The following is a 21,112-nucleotide window of genomic DNA, read 5'->3' as shown; positions in this document are numbered from 1 at the left end:
GTGGGTATTAGGTTTGTGATTTACAGGGGGGTAGATGGAGGTTGTATTTTGCTGAATACTTTCACGGATTCCTTTAATTTTGTTGATGAAGTAATCTGATAAATAGTTGCCAAATTCTTGTGAATCAGAATTAAGGGCTTCTAGACAGACTAGGTTCATGGTCTTGGTAACTAGATTGAAGAGTTCACAGGGGCGGTTTAGGGCATTGGTGATAATATTGGAAAAATGTTTTTTTTTGGCAATAAAGATTTCTTTATGGTATTTTTTGGTTATTATCTTATAAATGGTGTGGTTTTCCTCTTTTCCTCTGAAAGGCTTCTTTTCCAGGCTGCTTCAGCTCTTCTGCGTTCTTGCTTTAGCAACGACAGCTGGTCGTTAAACCAATTGTTTTTCCGGATGCACGTTGTGCGTTTTGGCGCTACTAAGTCGGCTGACTGTAGCAGAGCCTTGTTTATAGCATCAAGAGTTTCTGTGGCTGTTTGATGTAGTTGGATTGTTTTTATTTTTTTCCCTAATGTAGTTTTGAAGAGTTCCGAGTGGAGCTTCTTCTGAGATCTAGTCCAGTGTGTTGTCACCGGTTTTACCGTTTTTTTTTAGGGGGCATTTATGTTGATTGTGAATTTAATGGCATGGTGATCAGTCCATGGTTGCGGCTCATTTTCCAGAATATTAATTTCCAGATCTTGTCTGAAAATGAGATCGAGCGTGTGACCTGAAGCATGTGTGGGCCCACATACTAGTTGCTGCAGACCTAATCCTTCCAAGTGGTCAATGCAGGCTTCGGCAACGGGGTCCTGTGAGGAGTTGGCCCAGAGGTTAAAATCCCAGAGCAGCAGGAGATGTTTGGTGTTTAGGGTATAGGTGGAGATGAACTCTGTCAATGACATGAGCAGGTGCGTTTTTGGACCCGGTGGTCTATAGCACAGGAGTATGTGAACAGTGTCCTGGGGATTTGTTTGCAGTTGCAGGATGAGGGTTTCCATGAATGGAAGTGAGTACTGAAGGCCTGGTTTAGTGATCGAGAGGTGAGTCTTGTGGATCACCGCCAGGCCTCCTACTCTTTGCCCCACTCTGTTTTCTGTTAGAATGCGATAATTCTCTGGCACCAATTCTCCTAGAATGGTATTACAGTCAGCTGTGAGACAGCTTTCTGTGATAAAAAGGCAGTCTAAATCGTTTTGTAGAATGAAATCATGGATTTCTTGTCAGTGTTTTACTGCCGACCTTGTATTGACCAAAGCACATGATATGTGCTTATGTTGGGGTAAATGCGTGTAATTTTTGACTGTCGATCGTCGATTGATTCTTAACAGTTGCTCATTCCTTAGAGCTTTTTTGGTGACAGCTGGTAATATTGAGGCGAATGGCTTTAGACCCCACATGATTTCTGCAGAGTATCTCAGATTAGACATTATCGCAGAAAAACGCCGGAAAAAGTGATAATTGATCGGGGAGATATTCAATGATGATGGGAAGGGCGATTTCCAAGTTGGTTCCCTACTCGGCAAATCTTCCCCCGTTTGATCCAGAGGAAGGCGAAAAAACCCTGGCCGTGCTGTGCCAATGTGCCTTGACCGGGGGAAAAAAAATCCTTCCTGATCCCACAAGGGCGATCGGATTGGTGCCTCTTGGGCTTTCCGTCATCAAGCGTCTGTTTTACAGGTGTGTAAGGCAGCGACCTGGTCGTCAATCCACACCTTTTCAAAATTTTACAAGGTGGATGTGAGGGCATCTTCGGATGCCTCCTTCGGCCGCAAGGTTTTACAGGCGGCAGTTTAAGGTTGGATTTCCTATGTTGAGAAACTCTGTTTTTTTTGTTTGGGGTGAAGCTTGGTTTGCTGTGTTGTTTCCCACCCCTCAAAATTTTTTGACACTGCATGGGGACGTCCCTAAGGTCAATGCTGCTGTGTCCGTCCATGAACGGAAGAGAAAATAGGATTTTTGTACTCACCGTAAGATCCATTTCTCTTCCGTTCATGGACGGACATAGCAGCCACCCCTCGTTTTTGTTTGTACTGCTTGTTACGAACTGGAGCTGCTGAGTCAGAGAGTGGGATATACCCGGGGGACCACGCCCCCTGGGAGGTGCTGTACTGAAGAAAGTGTTTTAACACTTGAAGTGCTGTATTTTCTGCCTAGTCTCTCCTGGAAGGAAGGATATATAACCATAAGGTCAATGCTGCTGTGTCCATCCATGAACGGAAGAGAAATGGATCTTACGGTGAGTACAAAAATCCTATTTTTTGGGGTCTCCCTCCCCTCATTAGCATTGCTTTAGGACGTCCCACATAGTAATTACTATGCTTCTCTGTTCCGTGATGTACGATAAAGAAAATAGAATTTTTATAACAGCTTACCTGTAAAATCCTTTTCTTGGAGTACATCACGGGACACAGAGCTCCCGCCTCTCTTGATGGGGATATTGGGACACTTATTGCTTTGCTAAAAAACTGAGGTACTCCCGGTATGGAAGGGGTTATATAGGGGAGGGAACTTCCTGCCTTAAGGGCGTGCCAGTGTTCATCACCTGAAGGTAGACTCTATAACCCACATAGTAATTACTATGCCTCTCTGTGTCCCGTGATGTACTCCAAGAAAAGGATTTTACAGGTAAGCTGTTATAAAAATCCTATTTTTGTAGTGAATGTAATTGTTATATCTGATCACTATTGGTGGCGTTATCACATCTAGTATAATATGGAAGACTGCAGCACTAGTATATAACATTCACACAATATAAATGTGAAAATATAACAATAGAAGTGAGACTCCTCATCACAAACCTCCCTATAAGTGTATATATAACAATGGTATGGCGAATATTTCACTGATAACTAATGAAGAGAATTTATAATCGGCATATATAAAATTAGTGCAGCAATATTCGTACAAATTTTCAAAAAAGGTCCAAATAAAGAACGGTAATAATAAAATCTTCTCCACACCATAAGATCAAATCCTCCACCATGATGTTCAAAGGAAATCCCAAAGTACAATGGTGTCACTTTTAGTCAATGAAGTTTCCACAACATGAGTGAGACTTCTGTGACCATCAAAGTGAATCCCCACAAATGAATCCAAGACTTAGCAGAAGGTTGGAGGTGAAAGCCTATTGGTCAGTGTGAGTGTGTATGGTCCAATCCCCATACAGGAATAATGAATGGATCACACCACCTCATCCACTTCTCATGTCACATTTAGTAATTGGGATCCACAAAAAGAGAAAACCTCCAATAGTGTAGATAATTGATTGTGTTTTATAAAGTGATCTGATATAAATGATTCCAATAAAGAGAAATGAGTTCCATTCAAGGGTGTCAAACTAAATTTTATTGTGGGCTGCATCAGCATTATGATTGCCCTCAAAAGGGCCGGTTGTATCTGTAAGATTAGATGTCCAGTGCATCCCCTCCCCATATATTGTCAAGAGCCACTCCACCATCAGAAGTTGAGTCCCCCACTCTCCCTTACATCACAATACACCACCCTTTCCATATGCTGCTGGGAAGAAGCTGGATGCATTGCTTGAAAGCAAAAAGTAAGGGTCTGGAGTAGGATCAGAAGAGGGCTGAAGCTCTCCTGCAGCTGCTGGAGAGGTGCGAGGGCCACAAGAAATGGCCTGGAGGGACGGATTCGGCCCACAGGCCTTGTGTTTGCCACCTATGATTAGAGAATAGTTCCATTCATTCCTGGGGAGAAATTCATTTTCTTCTGGTAAGATTCTTCTCTTCTTCTACAGATTGTCCTCTAATCACCTGACAGACAGTTCCTGCCTCCACCTGACATCTGGAATAAGAAATAACCAGACACTGAGGACACTGGACCTGTCATATAACAATCTGAAGGGTCCTCATTTCTGGGTTCTGATGACAGCTCTGAAAACAAGCCAGATAGAGGAATTACAGTGAGTATAACAGGACTGACTGAGACAATTATATTCTGGGACAGTTTTATATCTAAACCACATAAATAATATAGAAATGTGAGAATGTTATCAAATTCCATCTTTAGGCTCCATAAGGCTCCATACACACTGGGCTTAAAAAAAATGCCAGTTCTCTTGGCAGAAAAAAAAACATTCATATAGAGAGTTTATTGTACACAGTTTAGACGAGTTTAGGAGAGTTTTGCATTTTTCTGCCAGAAAGCTCCAATCAGAAACGTGAACCAGAAGAGTTTTTTTTTCCTGCCTCTAAATATTGAGCTCAAAATATGTCTGTAATCATCCCAATGTTTATGGACACATAGGAGAACATGGAGCTGCTTCTACAGCCAGAACACAAAACTGTAGTAGCAGCGATTGTTAAGCCAGTGTGCACTATATTACCAAAAGTATTGGGACGCCTGCCTTTACACACACATGAACTTTAATGTCATCCCAGTCTAATGCCGCGTACACACAACCGTTTTTAATGTCTTAGAAAAAAATAAATTTTTTTCAACGTGATTCTTGTCAAGCCTGCCTTGCATACACACGATCGTGAAAAAAAAAATGCTGGAGCAAAGCGTGGTGACGTACAACATGTACGACGGCACTATAAAGGGGAAGTTCCATTCAGATGGCGCCACCCTTTGGGCTGCTTTTGCTGATTTCCTGTTAGTAAAAGTTTGGTGAGAGACGATTCGCACTTTTCAGTCTTTGTGCTTTTCAGTCTGTTACAGCGTGACGAATGTGCTATCTCCATTACAAATGCTAGTTTTACCAGAACGAGTGTTCCCGTCTCATAACTTGCTTCTGAGCATGCACGTTTTTTTCCCCATCGTTAAAGCCTACACACAACCATTTTTCACGACGTAAAAAATGACAACTTGAGCTCTGTATTCTGTATGAAATGTACTCCTTCTCTTTCTTATTTTCAATAAAAAGTTATTTGATAAAAAAAAAAATGACAACTTGAAAAGCCCACACACGATTGTTTTTAATGACATTTAAAAAAAATTGCATTTTTCACGTCATGAAAAACGGTCGAGTGTACGTGGCATTAGTCCATGGAGTTCAATATTGAGTTGGCCCACCCTTTGCAGCTATAACAGCTTCAACTCTTCAGAGAAGGCCGTCCACAAGGTTTAGGAGTGTCTATGGGAATGTTTGACCATTCTTCCAGAAGCACAATTGTTAGTTTAGTCACTGATGTTGGATAAAAAGCCCTAGCTTACAGTCTCTGCTCTAATTCATCCCAAAGGTGTTCTATCGGGTTGAGGTCAGGTCTGTGCAGACTAGTCAAGTTCCTCCACCCCAAACTCACTCATCCAAGTCTTTATGGACCTTGCTTTGTGCACTAGTCATGTAGGAACAGGAATTGGCCATTCCCAAACTGTTCCCACAAAGTTGGGAGCATGAATTGTCCAAAATGTCTTGGTATGCTGACGGCTTAGAAGATCCCTTCACTGGAACTAAGGGGCCAAACCCAACCCCTGAAAAACAACCCGACACCATAATCCTCCCTCCACCAAATGATTTGGGGCAGTGCACAAAGCAAGGTCCATAAAAGATATGGATGAGTTTGGGATGGAGGAACTTGACTGGCCCACACAGTCCTGACCTCAATACGATAGAACACCCTCGGGATTAATTAGAGAGCAGTCTACAAGCCAGGCCTTCTCATCCAACATGCCTGACCTCACAACGTGCCTGACGTCACAAATGCGCTTCTGGAAGAATGGTCAAACATTTTCAATAGATACACTCCTAAACCTTGTGGATGGCCTTCCCAGAAGAGTTGAAGATGTTATAGTTGCAAAGGGTGGGGCCAACTCAATATTGAACCCTACGGACTAAAGCCCCATACACACGATCTGAAAATCAGAAGTAAAATTTCGACGAACGATCTGCCGATTTTCAGATTGTTAGTATGGTGCTTTCAACAGCCGATTATGATTTTTCTTCCAACATAAGCTGGATGTGCAAACTGTAAAATTCTGATTGTACGTGAACTCAACATCTGATTTTCATTTAACAAGTACGGTTTTCATCTGAAAAAAATTGTAAGAGCAAAACTATTCAACACATTACATCACTTCTGAAGTTGTATTCTGTCGAACGAGAATTTTCGTATGGTGAGTAACTTCTTGACTTTCCATATGAGACTTGCATGCCACAAAAAAAAACTGATAAACAGTCGTCCGAAAATCTGATCATGTGTATGAGGCTATAAGCAGAACTTGTTGCTGATCTACCTTCACCAACTTTGCCACCCATGTTCTTCTGAGCTCTGTAATTCCTCTTTAATAGGCTGCTGAACTTGCTGAAAAACCTTTATTGCCTGCTGACATCCTGTTTGTAAGACCGCTGGCTGCTATCCCTCTCCTCAGCTCAGCCAGCAGTCTGACACACACCCTTGTAGTCCTCTGAAAGCCAAGCATGAAGTTCTATTTCCTTTAGTGGGCAGAGGGAGTCTCTCAGCCCCCGGTCTGTTCTGCCAATGGATGAGGTCTCCTCCTTTTTGTTTCTCCTCCCTCCTCCACTGTCAACCCCCACCGCCGCCCCCCCCGCCTGCTGTCTACATGCAGAGCAGAGATTATTATCAGTAATCAGTTATATGACACAGTGAGGATGTCCCACTGTGTCAGGTATAGTCAGTGCTTTGTCTTGGTCTAGGCCAACACTTTGTGAGGTGGCGACAAGAAAGCCACCCCGCACGAAAAAAAGCCCCCCGCTGAGTCCCAACGGCCGAACAAATTGAGTCCCCCATAAAGCATCATAAAGTGAAAGGCTCGACTGTGCTCGTGCAGGTGGGCGGTCTCAGCTCACCTCGGCTGTGCTCGTGCAGGGGGGGGGGGGGGCGGTCTCAGCTCACCTCGGCTGTGCTGTGCTTGGGTGGGGGGAAGTCCCTGCTCAGCTCACCTCAGCTGTGCTCGGCTATGCTTGGGTGGGAAGTCTTGAATCACGTCACGCTTGGCTGGGCTCAGCAGAGGGGACGGTCACAGTTATGTATCATGTAAGTGTAGCACTACCCCCGGAAGAGCTGCTGAGTATTTTCGGCGGCATGTTACCTCTATCTTCTCGCCGTCCAGGGTAGTAGATGAGAGTTGAAAAAGTTCAATGTCCACACTTTGCACTTCTTTTTCTAAGATTTATTTGAGGAACTTGGTAAAGAAAGAAGTGGTTGAAGAGGTCGAAGGGTAAACAGGTAGATAGGTTCAGGTGCATAATTTCAATCAGGAAACACTCCTGTTTCCAGCAACACAGTTCTCGTCGCCACTCTAGTCAGAGTGGGTTTTGCGCACCTGGATAGGTTCCTCTCACTGGCCTAGCAGCCAGAATGGTGCACGGAATAAGGTACAGTCTCTGCCACAGACCTTCCCTCAGATGGAGACACTTTCGGTCCAGAATACCCGTAACACAGGATTCAGCACCCGGATCTCTCCAGATTAACTTCTGTAGAACTTAGAACTGACAGGCCATCACCATCAAGACTCTCAGTAACGGTGCATCCTTCGAAGAAGTTTCCAGGCCTCTCCTGAGATACCAGCCTCTTGCTTGGTCCTCTCCAAGATAGATCCTTCATCGAGCGGCTTCCTCCCTCCAGGGCGGACAGCACAGGATCACCTTGCAAGCGCAGACCCAGTCTGACTACTGGGCCCACTTGAACAGATCACAACCCCGGACCAACGTGGTCCCAAAACCAGGATTGCAGGAGCACACACCCCTGGCCAGGAGGGCCACAAGGTGGTGGGACGACAGACCAAAGACCGACGACCTCGGTCCAGCTACGTCTGTTCCTTAAGTACCCCTCCCCAGCATGCATAGCGGGACGATCACTCCCACGACTCACTGCCGAGGGGGAACACCCAATATCACCTTGACTTAGCTGCTGCCACCCTTGGTCTGGGGTGGTAATGACACCCCCAGGCGCACAATGGTGGTAACTCACAGCACAGCGATGGCTGGAACAGAGGCCAAATTTAACCAAAATTATACATGTCTTAGTCGGCTAACTCTCAGACTCCCTTCTAAATTTAAAGCAGCGCCAGCCCAACAGGAGCAGGCCACTACATAAGTAATGATGACCAGCAAATGTATTAGAAGAAGGATGCTGACCATGTCTGCAGCCCCTGACCATGTCTGCAGCCCCTGACCATGTCCGTAGCCCCTGACCATTTCCACAGCCCTCGACCATGTCTGCAGGGCCCCCCCAGCCCCTGACCATGTCTACAGCCCCACAGCTCCTGACCATGTCCACAGCCCCTGACCATGTCCACAGCCCCTGACCATGTCCGCAGCCCCTGACCATGTCTGCAGCCCCTGACCATGTCTGCAGCCCCTGACCATGTCTGCAGCCCCGCAGCCCCTCGACCATGTCCTCAGCCCAGCAGCCCCTGACCATGTCCGCAGCCCCTGACCATGTCCCCAGCCTCTGATCATGTCCCCAGTCTCTAATCTTGTCCCCAGCCTCTAATCTTGTCAACAGTCTCTGATCATGTCCCCAGCCTCTAACCATCTCCTGTATCATGTGTGCAGTTTCTGATAATGTCTGCAGTCTCTGACCATCTCCTGTATCATGTCCGCAGTCTCGGACTGTCTCCTGTATCCTGTCCGCAGTCTCTGACCGTCTTCTGTATCATGTCTGCAGTCTCTGACCGTCTCCTGTAATAATAATCTTCTCCACACCATAAGATCAAATCCTCCATCATGATGTTCAAAGGAAATCCCAAACTACAATGATGTCAGTGTGAGTGTGTATGGCCCAATCCCCATACAGGAATAAGGAATGGATCACTCCACCTCATCCACTTCTCATGTCACATTTAGTAATTGGGATCCACAAAAAGAGAAAACCTCCAATAGTGTAGATGATCAATCGTGTTTTATAAAGTGATCTCATATAAATGATTCCAATAAAGAGAAATGAGTTCCATTCATGTAGAGAATAGTTCCATTCATTCCTGGGGGAGAAATTCATTTTCTTCTGGTAACATTCTTCTCTTCTTCTACAGATTGTCCCGTAATCACCTGACAGACAGTTCCTGCCCCCACCTGGCATCTGGAATAAGACATAACCAGAAACTGAGGACACTGGACCTGTCTGTGAACAATCTGGAGGGTCCTGATTTCAGGGATCTGATGGAAGCTCTGACAACAAGCCGGATAGAGGAATTACAGTGAGTATAACAGGACTCATTGAGACAATAATATTCTGGGACAGTTTTATATCTAAACCACATAAATAATATAGAAATATGAGAATGTCATCAAATTCCATCTTTAGGCTCCATAAGGCTCCATACACACTGGGCTTAAAAAATGCCAGTTCTATTGGCAGAAAAAAAAACATTCACATAGAGAGTTTATTGTACAAAGTTTAGACGTGTTTGTGAGAGTTTTGCATTTTGTCGGCCAGAAAGCTCCAATCAGAAACGCAAACCAGAAGAGTTTTTTTTCCTGCCTCTAAACATTGAGCTCAAAATATGTCTGTAATCGTCCCAATGTGTATGGACACATAGGAGAACATGGAGCTGCTTCTACAGGCAGAACACAAAACTCCTGTAGTAGCAGCGATTTTTAAGCCAGTGTGCATGGAGCCTAAATATACAATCCTGGACTGTTACACTATATGACCAAAATTATTGGGACACCTGCCTTTACACACACATGAACTTTAATGGCATCCCAGTCTTAGTCTGTAGGGTTCAATATTGAGTTGGCCCACCTTTTGACGCTATAACAGCTTCATCTCTTCTAAGAAAAGGCTGTCCACAAGGTTTAGGAGTGTCTATGGGAATGTTTGACCATTCTTCCAGAAGCGCGTTTGTGAGGTCAGGCACTGATGTTGGACGAGAATGCATGGCTCACAGTCTCCACTGTAATTCATCCTGAATGTGTTCTTTTGAGTTGAGGTCAGGACTCTGTGCAGGCCAGTTAAGTTCCTCCACCCCAAACTCACTTGTCCACGTCTTTATGGACCTTGCTTTGTGCACTGATGCGCAGTCATGTTGGAACAGGAAGGGGCCATCCCCAAACTGTTCCCACAAAATTGGGAGCATGAAATTGTCCAAAATGTCTTGGTATGCTGATGCCTTAAGAGTTCCCTTCACTGGAACTAAGAAAGCCAAACCCAACTTCTGAAAAAACAACCCCACACCATAATCCCCCTTCACCAAATGATTTGGACCAGTGCACAAAGCAAGGCCCATAAAGACATGGATGGGCGAGTTTGGGCTAGAGGAACTTGACTGGCCTTGACCTCAACCAGATAGAACACCTTTGGGATGAATTAGAGCAGAGACTGTATACCAGGTCTTCTCATCCAACATCAGTGCCTGACCTAACAATTGTGTTTCTGGAAGAATGGTCAAACATTCCCATAGACACACTCCTAAACCTCGTGGATGGCCTTCCCAGAAGATTTGAAGCTGTTATAGCTAAAAAGGGTGGGGCCAATTCAATATTGAACCCTACGGACTAAAGGCCCATACACACACACAATACAAAAATTTGGAAGTAAAATTTCATCTGACAATTGTTCTGACGAGTTAATGGATTGTTAGTATGATGCTTTTGACAGCCGATTCAGATTTTTCGTCCGACAAAAGCTGGATGTGAAAACTATAATTATTATATTTTGTATTGAAGTTTCTGCATAAACAAAGTACATTGAACAAACTCTGTCATGTTATGTAACACATTGATGAAAGTCAGACAAAATGAACATTATAAGCTATACTGGGTATCAGATGTGGATTGCAAGTCCCTGCTCTTCCACTCATTGCACCCCATCTGGGATCAAACTGTGCTAGGGAGAGGCAGGGCAGCACAATCCGCTGATATACAGATACCACAGGTACATAATGTGTAAATGACAGCAAGTACAGCACTGTGTATAAACAGTAGACATGTGCGATTCGTTTCGTACAAATTTCCGAAAATTCGTACTTTTGGAAGCCTCTGTAATACGAATTTCTATTTTTACGAGTTTTATACGAAATATAAAATTTTGTTGACAAATTTATTTTCGGTGGGAGACTGCTCAGACTGGTATTGGTAGTCGATGGGAGATTCAGAATTGGACAAAATAAGAATGTTCGTTAAAATCGTTTTATTATTGTCATAATAATTACGATTATTCGCTATGATGAAGTTAAAAACCCAGGAAGTCAGCACAGCACAGGGATGATGGAAGCCCCTCATAATGAGCACAGCACAGGGATGATGGGAGCCCCTCATAATGAGCACAGCACAGGGATAATGGGAGCCCCTCATAATGAGCACATTAGGGATACAGCCCCAGGAGGAAGTCAGCACAGCACAGGGATGATGGGAGCCCCCTCATAACGAATGTTCGTAATTGTTACAAAAAGTTAATGAACCTAACAAACTTTTGTATTTTGTATGAATCCAAATTGAATTTCGGACACAAATTATGAAATACAAATTAAAGGGCTACTACAAACCCAGGAAGTCAGCACAGCACAGGGATGATGGGAGCCCCTCATAATGAGCAAAGCAGGGGTACACTGCCACATTGAGTAAGATATGTGTTACTTTTTAAATTCATCATAACGAATGTTTGTAATTGTTACGAAAATTTTATGAATCTAACGAAAATTCGTATTTCGTACGAAACAAATCCAAATTGAATTTCGGACACAAATTACGAAATAAGAATTGTTGTCTTATACGGAACGGAACAAAACAAATTTATTGACGGCGCACATGTCTAATAAACAGGTAAACAACAGTTAGATTTATGTGCCACATAGGGCTCAAAAGAGCAACTATTTGGAAGGTGAATCAGAAAACAATATTATGGATGTAACTGAATATGTCTTGAAAAGAAGAGACTATACATTGAAGTGAGGAGAAGGAGATAAGAGAGTATAGAGAGAGAGAGAGAGAGAGAGAGAGAGAGAGAGAGAGAGAGAGAGAGAGAGAGAGCACCTCTCCTCGATATATGGTTACCGCCTATACCACTCTTTCCAACAGTTCCAATTTTTAATCAAAGGATGAGCAAGAGGCTTTCCTTAGAGCAATGAGCCTTTCCTATTGGTAGTGGAGATTAACCTGTACCAGGACTAGAGATGGCCTGCCAGTTCGCCAGGCGGTCGTTTCGTGGAGAACTTTGGTCGTTCGAGGTCCGCCAAACCGTCGGACATCTGGCGATGTTCGCGGTGGTCCGCAATGTTACATGGGTAAGAACTTTGACCTATAAGACATCCATCAGGTGGTGCAGGACAGCGAATTGAGACATTTCAGCACATGGACATACCCCCCTCCTTATAAATAGACCTGATCGGGCGTCCATCTTACATTCTGCTGTTTGTCAGTGTAGGGAAAGGGTGCTGTTTGGAGCAGGGACAGGCTGTATTCTTTCAAATAGCTATCTAAAAGGTCCACAAATGTCCTTTTAAGGGCTGGTATAGGTGTGCTACTTGCTCTAGTATAAAAGGTGTCTAATACATTCTTATACTTTTTGTCAGTGTAGGGGCAGGGTGCTGTTTCCATCAGGGACAGACTTCAGTGACAAATCGCTACCTAACAGGTCCACAAAAATGGTTTCAAACACCGGTATAAGTGTGCTACTTGCTCTAGTATATAGGTGTCTAATACATTCATATACTTTTGTCAGTGTAGGGACAGGGTGCTGTTTCCATCAGGGACAGAGTATAACAACACAAATCGCTATCTAACAGGTCCACAAAAGTCCTTTCAAGCACTGGTATAGGTGTGCTACTTGCTGTGCACTGCAGTATATAGGTGTAATATACACTTATAATATACTTTCGAATATAGAAAGCATATTATAGTGGATTTGTATTGTGCAGCATTGTGACTGGCGGTGTATTTGATCACTGCTGGATTTTTGCCTCTTTCGCTGTGTTTCCTCTGCTACACACATTAAAAAAATACTGAAAAAACTGTTTCATAACTGGTGAAATAAACCAGTGGCCCCCCAAAACGACAGATTTTGTTATATACCTTCTTCCACATATACTGCGCTTCTCTAGAGACTTTTGTCACAGGGTCATTTAAAAAATGACAGGCAGAGGAAGAGGCAGGCCCTTCCGCAGGGGTGGTAGGGGTAGGGCAGGAGCACCAGGCCAGAGCCAAAGTGGGAAGTGGCACAATGTTCATTCGATTATGTCAAAGGACGCACCAGACTTGGTTGAGTGGCTTGCCACCAACACCACCACCACATACCCTCTGCTTGAGTCACAGGAATTATTTTCCAAACCATCAGAAGAAGATATTTCGGATGCGCAGCCATTCTTGGCATTGGATCAGGAAGAGGAGGTAGCAACAGCCGGCACTCAGCAGTCTGATGACAGTACTCAGATCAGCCCAAGGAGGTTGGTGCCCGCTGTTGCTGCCTACTCCGAGATCTCTCATGTTAGTGATGGGGAAGGTGACGTTGATGATGACGTGTCTACAGACATCACATGGGTGCCCACAAGAGAGGAAGAGGAGGGGAGTTTAGAGGGAGAGATGGACCAACAGATAGGGAGGAGAAGCAGGCAGAACTTACATTGCACAGGAGGGACAAACCAGACTCCTAATGTATCAGGAGCGAGCCATCAACCATGTACGGTCACGTCTGGCACTCCCAGGACGCCGGCCCATGGCTCCGCAGTGTGGACTTTTTTAACGTGTCCGCTGCAGTCAATAGTGTTGCCATCTGCAGCCTTTGCAGTCAACACAGAAGTCGCGGTAAGCCCAACACTCACCTAGGGACGACCACCTTAAGAAGGCCCCTGGCCTCCCATCACCGAGCCCAGTGGGAGCAACACCATCAGAACCCACAAAGCCACACTCCAGGCTCTGACCGTCCAGCCTCTTTTCCTTCCCCTCTATCCTCACAATTGTCCTCCACTCCACCTTCCATCATGCCTTCCTCACGTTTTTCTGCAAAAAGGCAGGCCTCCATGGCCCAAATGTTCTAATGTAAAAAAAAGATGATGCCGGATAACCCTCTTGCCCAACGGTTTACCGCTGGCTTGTCGGAACTGATAGCCTGCCAGCTACTGCCATCTAAACTGGTAGAGTCAGAGGCCTTTTGAAAAAATTGTGGCCATTGGAACACCACAATGGAAGGTCCCAGGAAGGAAATATTTTTCACAGAATGGCATCCCAGAGCTATATGGCCATGTTCAGCAGCAAGTGAATGATACATCTGACCGCAGACATGTGGTCTAGCAAATGCGGGAAGGGAAGGTATATAACATTCACTGCCCACTAGGTGAACCTTCTGACGGCCGTCAAGCATGTAACCCATTGCACCCATGTAGATTTGGTTTTACCGCCACGGATTACATGCAGGCCTGCCTCTTCTTCTTCTCCTCCTCCTCCATCCTCCCTCTCCTCCTCGGCTGACTCCTCATTTTCCGATGCTACCGTCTCTTCTGCTGCGCCGCTCAAGATCCCCAGAAACTATTCTACATGCCAGGTGAGACGTTGCCATGCTGTGCTGCGTCTGTTGTGCCTGGAAGACAAGAGCCACACTGGTCATGCACTCCTTTCAGCTTTGCATTCACAGGCAGATCAGTGGCTAACACCGCTAAATTTGAAAGTTGGTAAAGTGGTGTGCGACAACGGTGCCAATCTCCTGAGCGCGCTGAAACAGGGCAAAATTACACACGTGCCATGCATGGCACACGTCCTGAACTTGGTCGTGCAGTGATTCATTGCCAAATATCCTGGGCTCCAGGACGTCTTGCGGCAGGCCAGGAAAATCTTGGCCCATTTCAGAAGATCTTACACGGCCATGGCTCGCCTTGCTGACATTCAGCGGCGACACAACCTGCCCGTCAGACGTTTTATTTGTGACTGCCCAACGCGATGGAACTCAACATTGTATATGCTTGATAGGCTGCTCCAGCAGAAACGTGCAGTTGATGACTACCTGTACCAACTCTGCAGCAGGACAGGTTCTGGGAGCTTGGTTTTTTTCACGGCACCAGTGGCTGCTCATGCGCGACTCATGCAGACTTCTGTGGCCATTTGTTGAGATCACCAAACTGGTCAGTCACAGCCAGGGCGCCATTGGTGACATCGTACCTTACGCCTTCTTTCTGGAGCGTGCATTGCGTTGTGTCATTGATCAAGCCATCGAGGAGCAGGAACAGGAAGATGAGGAAGTCGCAATGCTGGATGAATTCCCAGGGGGGCTACTCCACCTGAAAAAAGTCAACAATGGGAGTCTAAAGAGGAGTCAGAGGAGGATGGTGCCGGGGCGGAGGAGGAGGAGCAAGAGCATGCTTTAAACTTTTCTGGGATCCCTGGTGTTGTCCGTGAATGAGGGGAGGAGAACGAGGACGACATTATCCTGGATGATGAGCAGGAGCCAGGCCAGTACAGCGCTTCCAGTTTAGTGCAAATGGGGGCCTTCATGCTCCAGTGTTTTAAGAGGGACCCCCGTATAAAAAGCATAAAGGGCAAGGACCAGTACTGGGTGGCAACGTACTTGGACCCCCGGTACAAGCAAAACATGGCGGAAATGTTAGAGAAACAGTTTTGGGTACCAATCCAACAGTGCCAGCAAGAAAAGGGCGGTTTGGAGATGTCTTGGTCACTAATGATATGAGATCATTCTTTCAGCCGACCCATCGACAGCTGTCCTCCGAATCCAGCATCAGGGAACGCCTAGACCGGCGGTTAACGGCCGATGTGGACGCACTGAGAAGTGATGAACCCCTGGACTACTGGGTGGGCAGGCTTGACCTCTGGCCAGAGCTTACATAATTTGCAATGGAACTGTTGGCTTGCCCCTCGTCCAGTGTCCTGTCTGAAAGGACATTCAGCGCAGCAGGGGGATCATGACTGATAAGCGCACTCACCTAGCTCACAACAGTGTTGACTACCTCACATTTATAAAAATTAATGAGGCATGGATCTCGGAGGAATTAAACACATGTAACCAGTAGACCATGTTTGATTCAAATTCAGGTGAACGCCTGTGGGCTAATTTTTGGAGCCTATAATGGCTGACACTTCTGTATCCGGTGAATGCCTAATGTACCACCAGCCACAGAATACAAAGTTGTTTGCCGTCAGGTGAACGCCTGTGGCCATGGGCTAATTTTTGGGGCATGTAATGGGCGGGACTTACTACTGTATCCGGTGAATGCCTATTGTACCACCAGCCACAGAATACAAGGTTGTTTGCTGTCAGGTGAATGCCTGCGGCCGTGGGCTAATTTTTGGGGCATGTAATGGGCGGGACTTACTTCTGTATCCGGTGAATGCCTATTGTACCACCAGCCACAGAATACAAATTTATTTGCTGTCAGGTGAACGTATGTGGGCTAATTTTTGGGGCCTGTAATGGCCGACACTTATTTCTGTATCCGGTGAATGCCTAATGTACCACAAGCCACAAAATACAAATTTGTTTGCTGTCAGGTGAACGCCTGTGGCCGTGGGCTAATTTTTGGGGCATGAAATGGGCGGGACTTACTTCTGTATCCGGTGAATGCCTATTGTACCACCAGCCACAGAATACAAGGTTGTTTGCTGTCAGGTGAATGCCTGTGGCCGTGGGCTAATTTTTGGGGCATGTAATGGGCAGGACTTACTTCTGTATCCGGTAAATGCCTATTGTACCACCAGCCACAGAATACAAAGTTATTTGCTGTCAGGTGAACGTATGTGGGCTAATTTTTGGGGCCTGTACTGGCCGGCACTTACTTCTGTATCCGGTGAATAGATTAATATACCTTCAGCCTCAGAATACAAAGTTGTTTGCTATCAGGTGAATGCCTGTCGGCTAATTTTTGGGTCCTGTGATGGCCGGCACTTACTTATGTATCCGTTTTTTCACTTAATACTTCTGGTAGGTCATTGTCCATGTTGTGGGACTATTTGTGCACAGCTAGTAAGTATTTTGTGGCTGTAAATATGACCTGCAGATTTTTAATGTTCACCTGCCATTAAAGTCAATGGGGCCCACTGCGAACTTGCGGTTTGCGGACATTTGCAAAAGTTTGCGGTTAGCGTCCGCGAACTGTCCCGTCAGATGTTCGTCCATCACTAGCGCTAACACCCACACACACAGCATACACCTCCCTTAGTGGTATAGTGTCTGAACGGATCAATATCTGATCAGATTTATACTAACGTCCCCAGCAGTTAGGGTTCCCAAAAATGCAGTGTTAGCAGGATCAACCCAGATAGCTGCTAGCGCCCGCGTTTTGCCGGTCCGCCTAGCCCAGCCCACCCAAGTGCAGTATCAGTCAATCACTGTCACTTACTAAACACAAAACTGTAGCGTTCGCAGAGTCAGGCCTGATCCCTGCAATCGCTAACAGTTTTTTGGTAGCGTTTTGATACAGATGCTGAAAGTCGGGTGCTTTTTTCCTGTGAATCATTTAGAGCCCAAAAGAGCCCAAAATGGCAAATCAAAGGTACAGTAGTGAAGAGGCCTACAAGTTTCTGAGCATGACAGATAGTGAAGAGGAATTCACTCATCCGCTCAGATTCAGACTCAGAATACAATCCTGTTGATGACAACGGCTCCATGACAGATAGCACTGACAGAGTTGTGGTTCGTGCGAAGGTCAGGCGTACCCGACCCCATTCTTCTTCTTCTGTTGTTGAGGTGCAAGAACCGCAGGGCTCTCATATGCAGAGAAGTACTAGTGCCGGGCATCCTTCTGGTGAACTGGCAAGTGCCAGTGGCCTAGTACACCCTGGTTGTACATCCAGCACTGCAGTATCACTTGGTGACGCGGCGAGTCCCATAAGTGCAGCTCAAGCTGGCGAGGTGGCAAGCACAAGTAGTGTCCCGCTGCCACCAAGAAGAAAATGAGTGGGTACGTCGGTGCCCATAGTGTCGTTGTAGAATTTGCCAATCCTGATTGGGTGCCCACCACTTCTGCAGAACCCGTACTTCACTGGCCAACTTGGAATTCAGGTGGAAACGGTTGATTTTACGTCACTTGATTTTTATTCACTGTTTTTCATGGAAGATCTCTATAGATCTATTGTGGACCAAACTAATTTTTATGCTGGTCAATTTATTGCTGCTAATCCCCAGTCCTCCCTTGCCAGAGAATGGACACCAATTACGGTTTCCGAATTTAAGACCTTTCTGGGCCTTTCCCTCGAGATGGGCATAGTTAAAATGAGTAGGTTGCGATCATATTGGTCCATTGACCCAGTTTACCATTTGCCCCTCTTTTCTGCCTCCATGACCAGGGCACGATACAAGCAGATCTTGCGGTTCATGCAGTTCAATGACAATGAACTCTGTCGTCCTCATAGAGACCCTGGATAGATCGGCTCTACAAAATTCGGCACTTCATAAACCACTTCAACAAACGTTTTGCAGCCTTGTATACTACCCATCAAGTTGTCTGCGTTGATGAGTCCCTGATTACATTTTCTGGCCGCTTGTCTTTCAACCAGTATCTTCCCAGCAAGCGTGCCAGATATGGGGTTAAGATGTATAAGCTCTGTGACAAGGCCACAGGCTATACATGTAGTTTAATGGTTTATGAGGGAAGAGATAGTCATGTAGAGCCGGAGAACTGCCCAGATTACATAGGAAGGCCCGGACAAGATTGTGTGGGACTTGGTGTCACCCTTATTCAGAAAGGGGTAACATTTGTATGTGGACAATTATTACACAAGCGTGCCATTTTTTAGTCACTTGTTTGATCATCAAATTGGCGCATGTGGCACTGTGTGATTTAATTGCTGGGGCTTTCCTCAGGAAATTCCCATCTTAAGCTGGGGGGGAGAGCCTGCTTGAAGTGTAATAATTTGCTCGCTGTGAAGTGGAGGGATAATAAGAATGTTTTCGTTCTGTCCTCCCTTCACACAGACACAACGCTCCAAATTTCTACGGCGACTGGGGTCGAGAAACCCCTCTGTGTCCACGAATATAATCAAAATATGGGAGGCGTGGACCTCAACGACCAGTTGTTGGCGCCATACCTAATTGCCCCTAAGGTCAGACGATGGTACAAAAAAGTGTCTGTATACTTATTTCAATTGGCTTTGCTGAATGTGCTATACAGAGCTTCAGGCCGAACTGGATCTTTCCTTAAATTCCAGGAAGTGATCGTCAGAGCCCTTCTGTTTCCAGACGGTGCTTCACCTCACCATCCCCAACCAAATACAGTAAGCCAGCTGCATGAGAGGCATTTTCTGTATGTCCTCCCTAGTACCCCTACCCAATGAGCCCCCCAAAGAAAATGTATCTGTAGAAAGCGTGGATATAGGCATGACACCCCCTATTATTGTTCCTCCTGTCCTGACAATCCTGGTCTTTGCATTGGTGAATGTTATGAATGCTACCACACACTAGTGCAGTTTTAGAGTAGGGTACATCACTGCACAGACTAGGACACATAGTAGGTGACCGCGATATTGTGTCAATCTCGCTGATTCTATCGGCGAGAATCAACACCTACGAGCTCCATCGTGGGAGTCAGCGCTGAGCTGGCTTGCCGGAAAGAGAAAAATGTGTTGAAGCCGACATACAGGATCCAACTTGGATTCCCACCAATACCAGGCACTGTGTTTGGTATGAATCATGAGGGGGAACTCCACGCCAATTTTTAAATAAAAAAACGGCATGGGTTCCCCTCCAGGAGCATACCAGACCCTTATGCATGTCAAGAAAAAAACACACTACACAAGTTTTTAAAGTCATTTATTAGGCAGCTCCTGGGTTCTTCTGACTTCAGTGGTCTCTTCCGACTTCTCTGTGCTCTTCTGCTCTCCCGTGTCGTCTCCACACTCTGGTTCTTCTCCCACTCTCCGGTGCCTTCTTCCTTCTGCCGGGCTCCTCCGCTATCTTCTTACAGCTTTTTTACTAGCGGAGGCCTGGTCTCCCCTGTCGTCTTCTCCCGCTCTCCGTTGTTCTTCTGCAGGGCTCCTCCGCTATCTTCTTCCAGCTCTTTTACTAGCGGCGGCCCGATCTTCTGCATCGGTGACTTCCCTCTTCTCTTCTTCGATGTTGACACAACGCTTCCTCCTGCTGTAATGCCAGGTGCACAACGATTTATATAGGCATGGGGCGTGGTCATTGGGTGATGTCACCTGGTGACCCCCGCCCCTTATGTCGTCACCACCCGGAGCATGATGGGACTGTGACATCATAAAAGGCCTATATAAATCGTGGTCTCTGACACGTTGCACTGCTTTGTATTTATAAGGCTGTAACCTATCATACTGTGTATTATGTATGGCTTGCTGGCTGCAGAATGAGGAGTGTGATTTATGTTGGAGTGGGTGGGTTTACATTTACATGTACAAGCCTAGGGTACCTCCCAAATTCACTCCCATCCCAATTATTCATGGGAAATGTAGTCTGATTACAGTTAGAGAGAGAGAAGAGGATATGATGTAATCCCTGTTCTAAGAGATCCTCCCTGCCAGAAAAGATGAAGCATTTTTTGAATCACAAAACTGACTTCCTAAAAATTCAATCAGTCATATCTCTTAAATCAGAGGTCTCCAAACTTCCTAAACAAAGGGCCACTTTTCTATTGTTCAGACCTCAGGGGGCCGGCTTGTGGCCAGTGGTGAGCACAAAATATCCTGGCTTCAATAGGAGGAATAGTGACCCATATTCAGTATTGTGGGAGGAATAGTGTCCTCGGTACCAGTAGGAAGAATAGTGCCCCAAGGGCCAGATAAAGGCCACAGTTTGGAGACCCCTGTCTTAAATGATAAGAAATGTCGCAAATGTAATAACTGTTTATTGTTTTGTGTGGAGAGTGTACTAATGTTTTTTTTTTTTTTAAATCCCAAAGTTTTGCTTTAAGACTGGGATGCCATTAACCACTTCAGCCCCAGAAGATTTTGCTGCTTAATGACCGGGCTATTTTTGCATCCCGATACTTTTTATAATAGTGTATGTCTAAGCTACATAAATCAAATAATAATAATGGAGATATATTTCATCTCCTGATTGTCTCTCTATATCTACAAAATCAGACCGTTCTCTAAAGCTGGATATAAAAATGTAAAAAATGAAATATCTGCACTAATAAACATGAACAACTTTGTAAAAATCTAACGAATGAAAAGCAGCCGCCAGAAAGAAGTCTGATATAGAAGTACAAATAGTATAATAGAATTCTATGTATAGAGCCCGACACTTAGTGATAAAATGTGTGATGAGACAAATGAGAAATCTGCAACCTACAATCTGTCCGAATACCAACA

At 45.4% G+C, this 21,112-nt stretch overlaps 1 protein-coding gene across 7 annotated transcripts in view; it reads left to right on the top strand.

The window, feature by feature from the left end:
• LOC120933759 (NACHT, LRR and PYD domains-containing protein 3-like) overlaps window positions 1-21,112 on the top strand; it is a 250,256-nt gene that overhangs the window by 200,455 nt on the left and 28,689 nt on the right. For 6 of the 7 annotated variants that reach the window (XM_040347144.1, XM_040347141.1, XM_040347145.1 and 3 more), the window contains 2 exons: window positions 3,740-3,904; window positions 8,938-9,102. In XM_040347144.1, the coding sequence (XP_040203078.1) occupies window positions 3,740-3,904; window positions 8,938-9,102 (330 nt within the window). The remainder of the gene's footprint in view (window positions 1-3,739; window positions 3,905-8,937; window positions 9,103-21,112) is intronic. The other variant, XM_040347147.1, reaches the window with a different exon arrangement.

This window comes from Rana temporaria, chromosome 3 (assembly GCF_905171775.1).
Source record: "Rana temporaria chromosome 3, aRanTem1.1, whole genome shotgun sequence".
NCBI classification, from domain to species: domain Eukaryota; kingdom Metazoa; phylum Chordata; class Amphibia; order Anura; family Ranidae; genus Rana; species Rana temporaria.
This window is presented reverse-complemented; position numbering and strand designations above follow the sequence as displayed.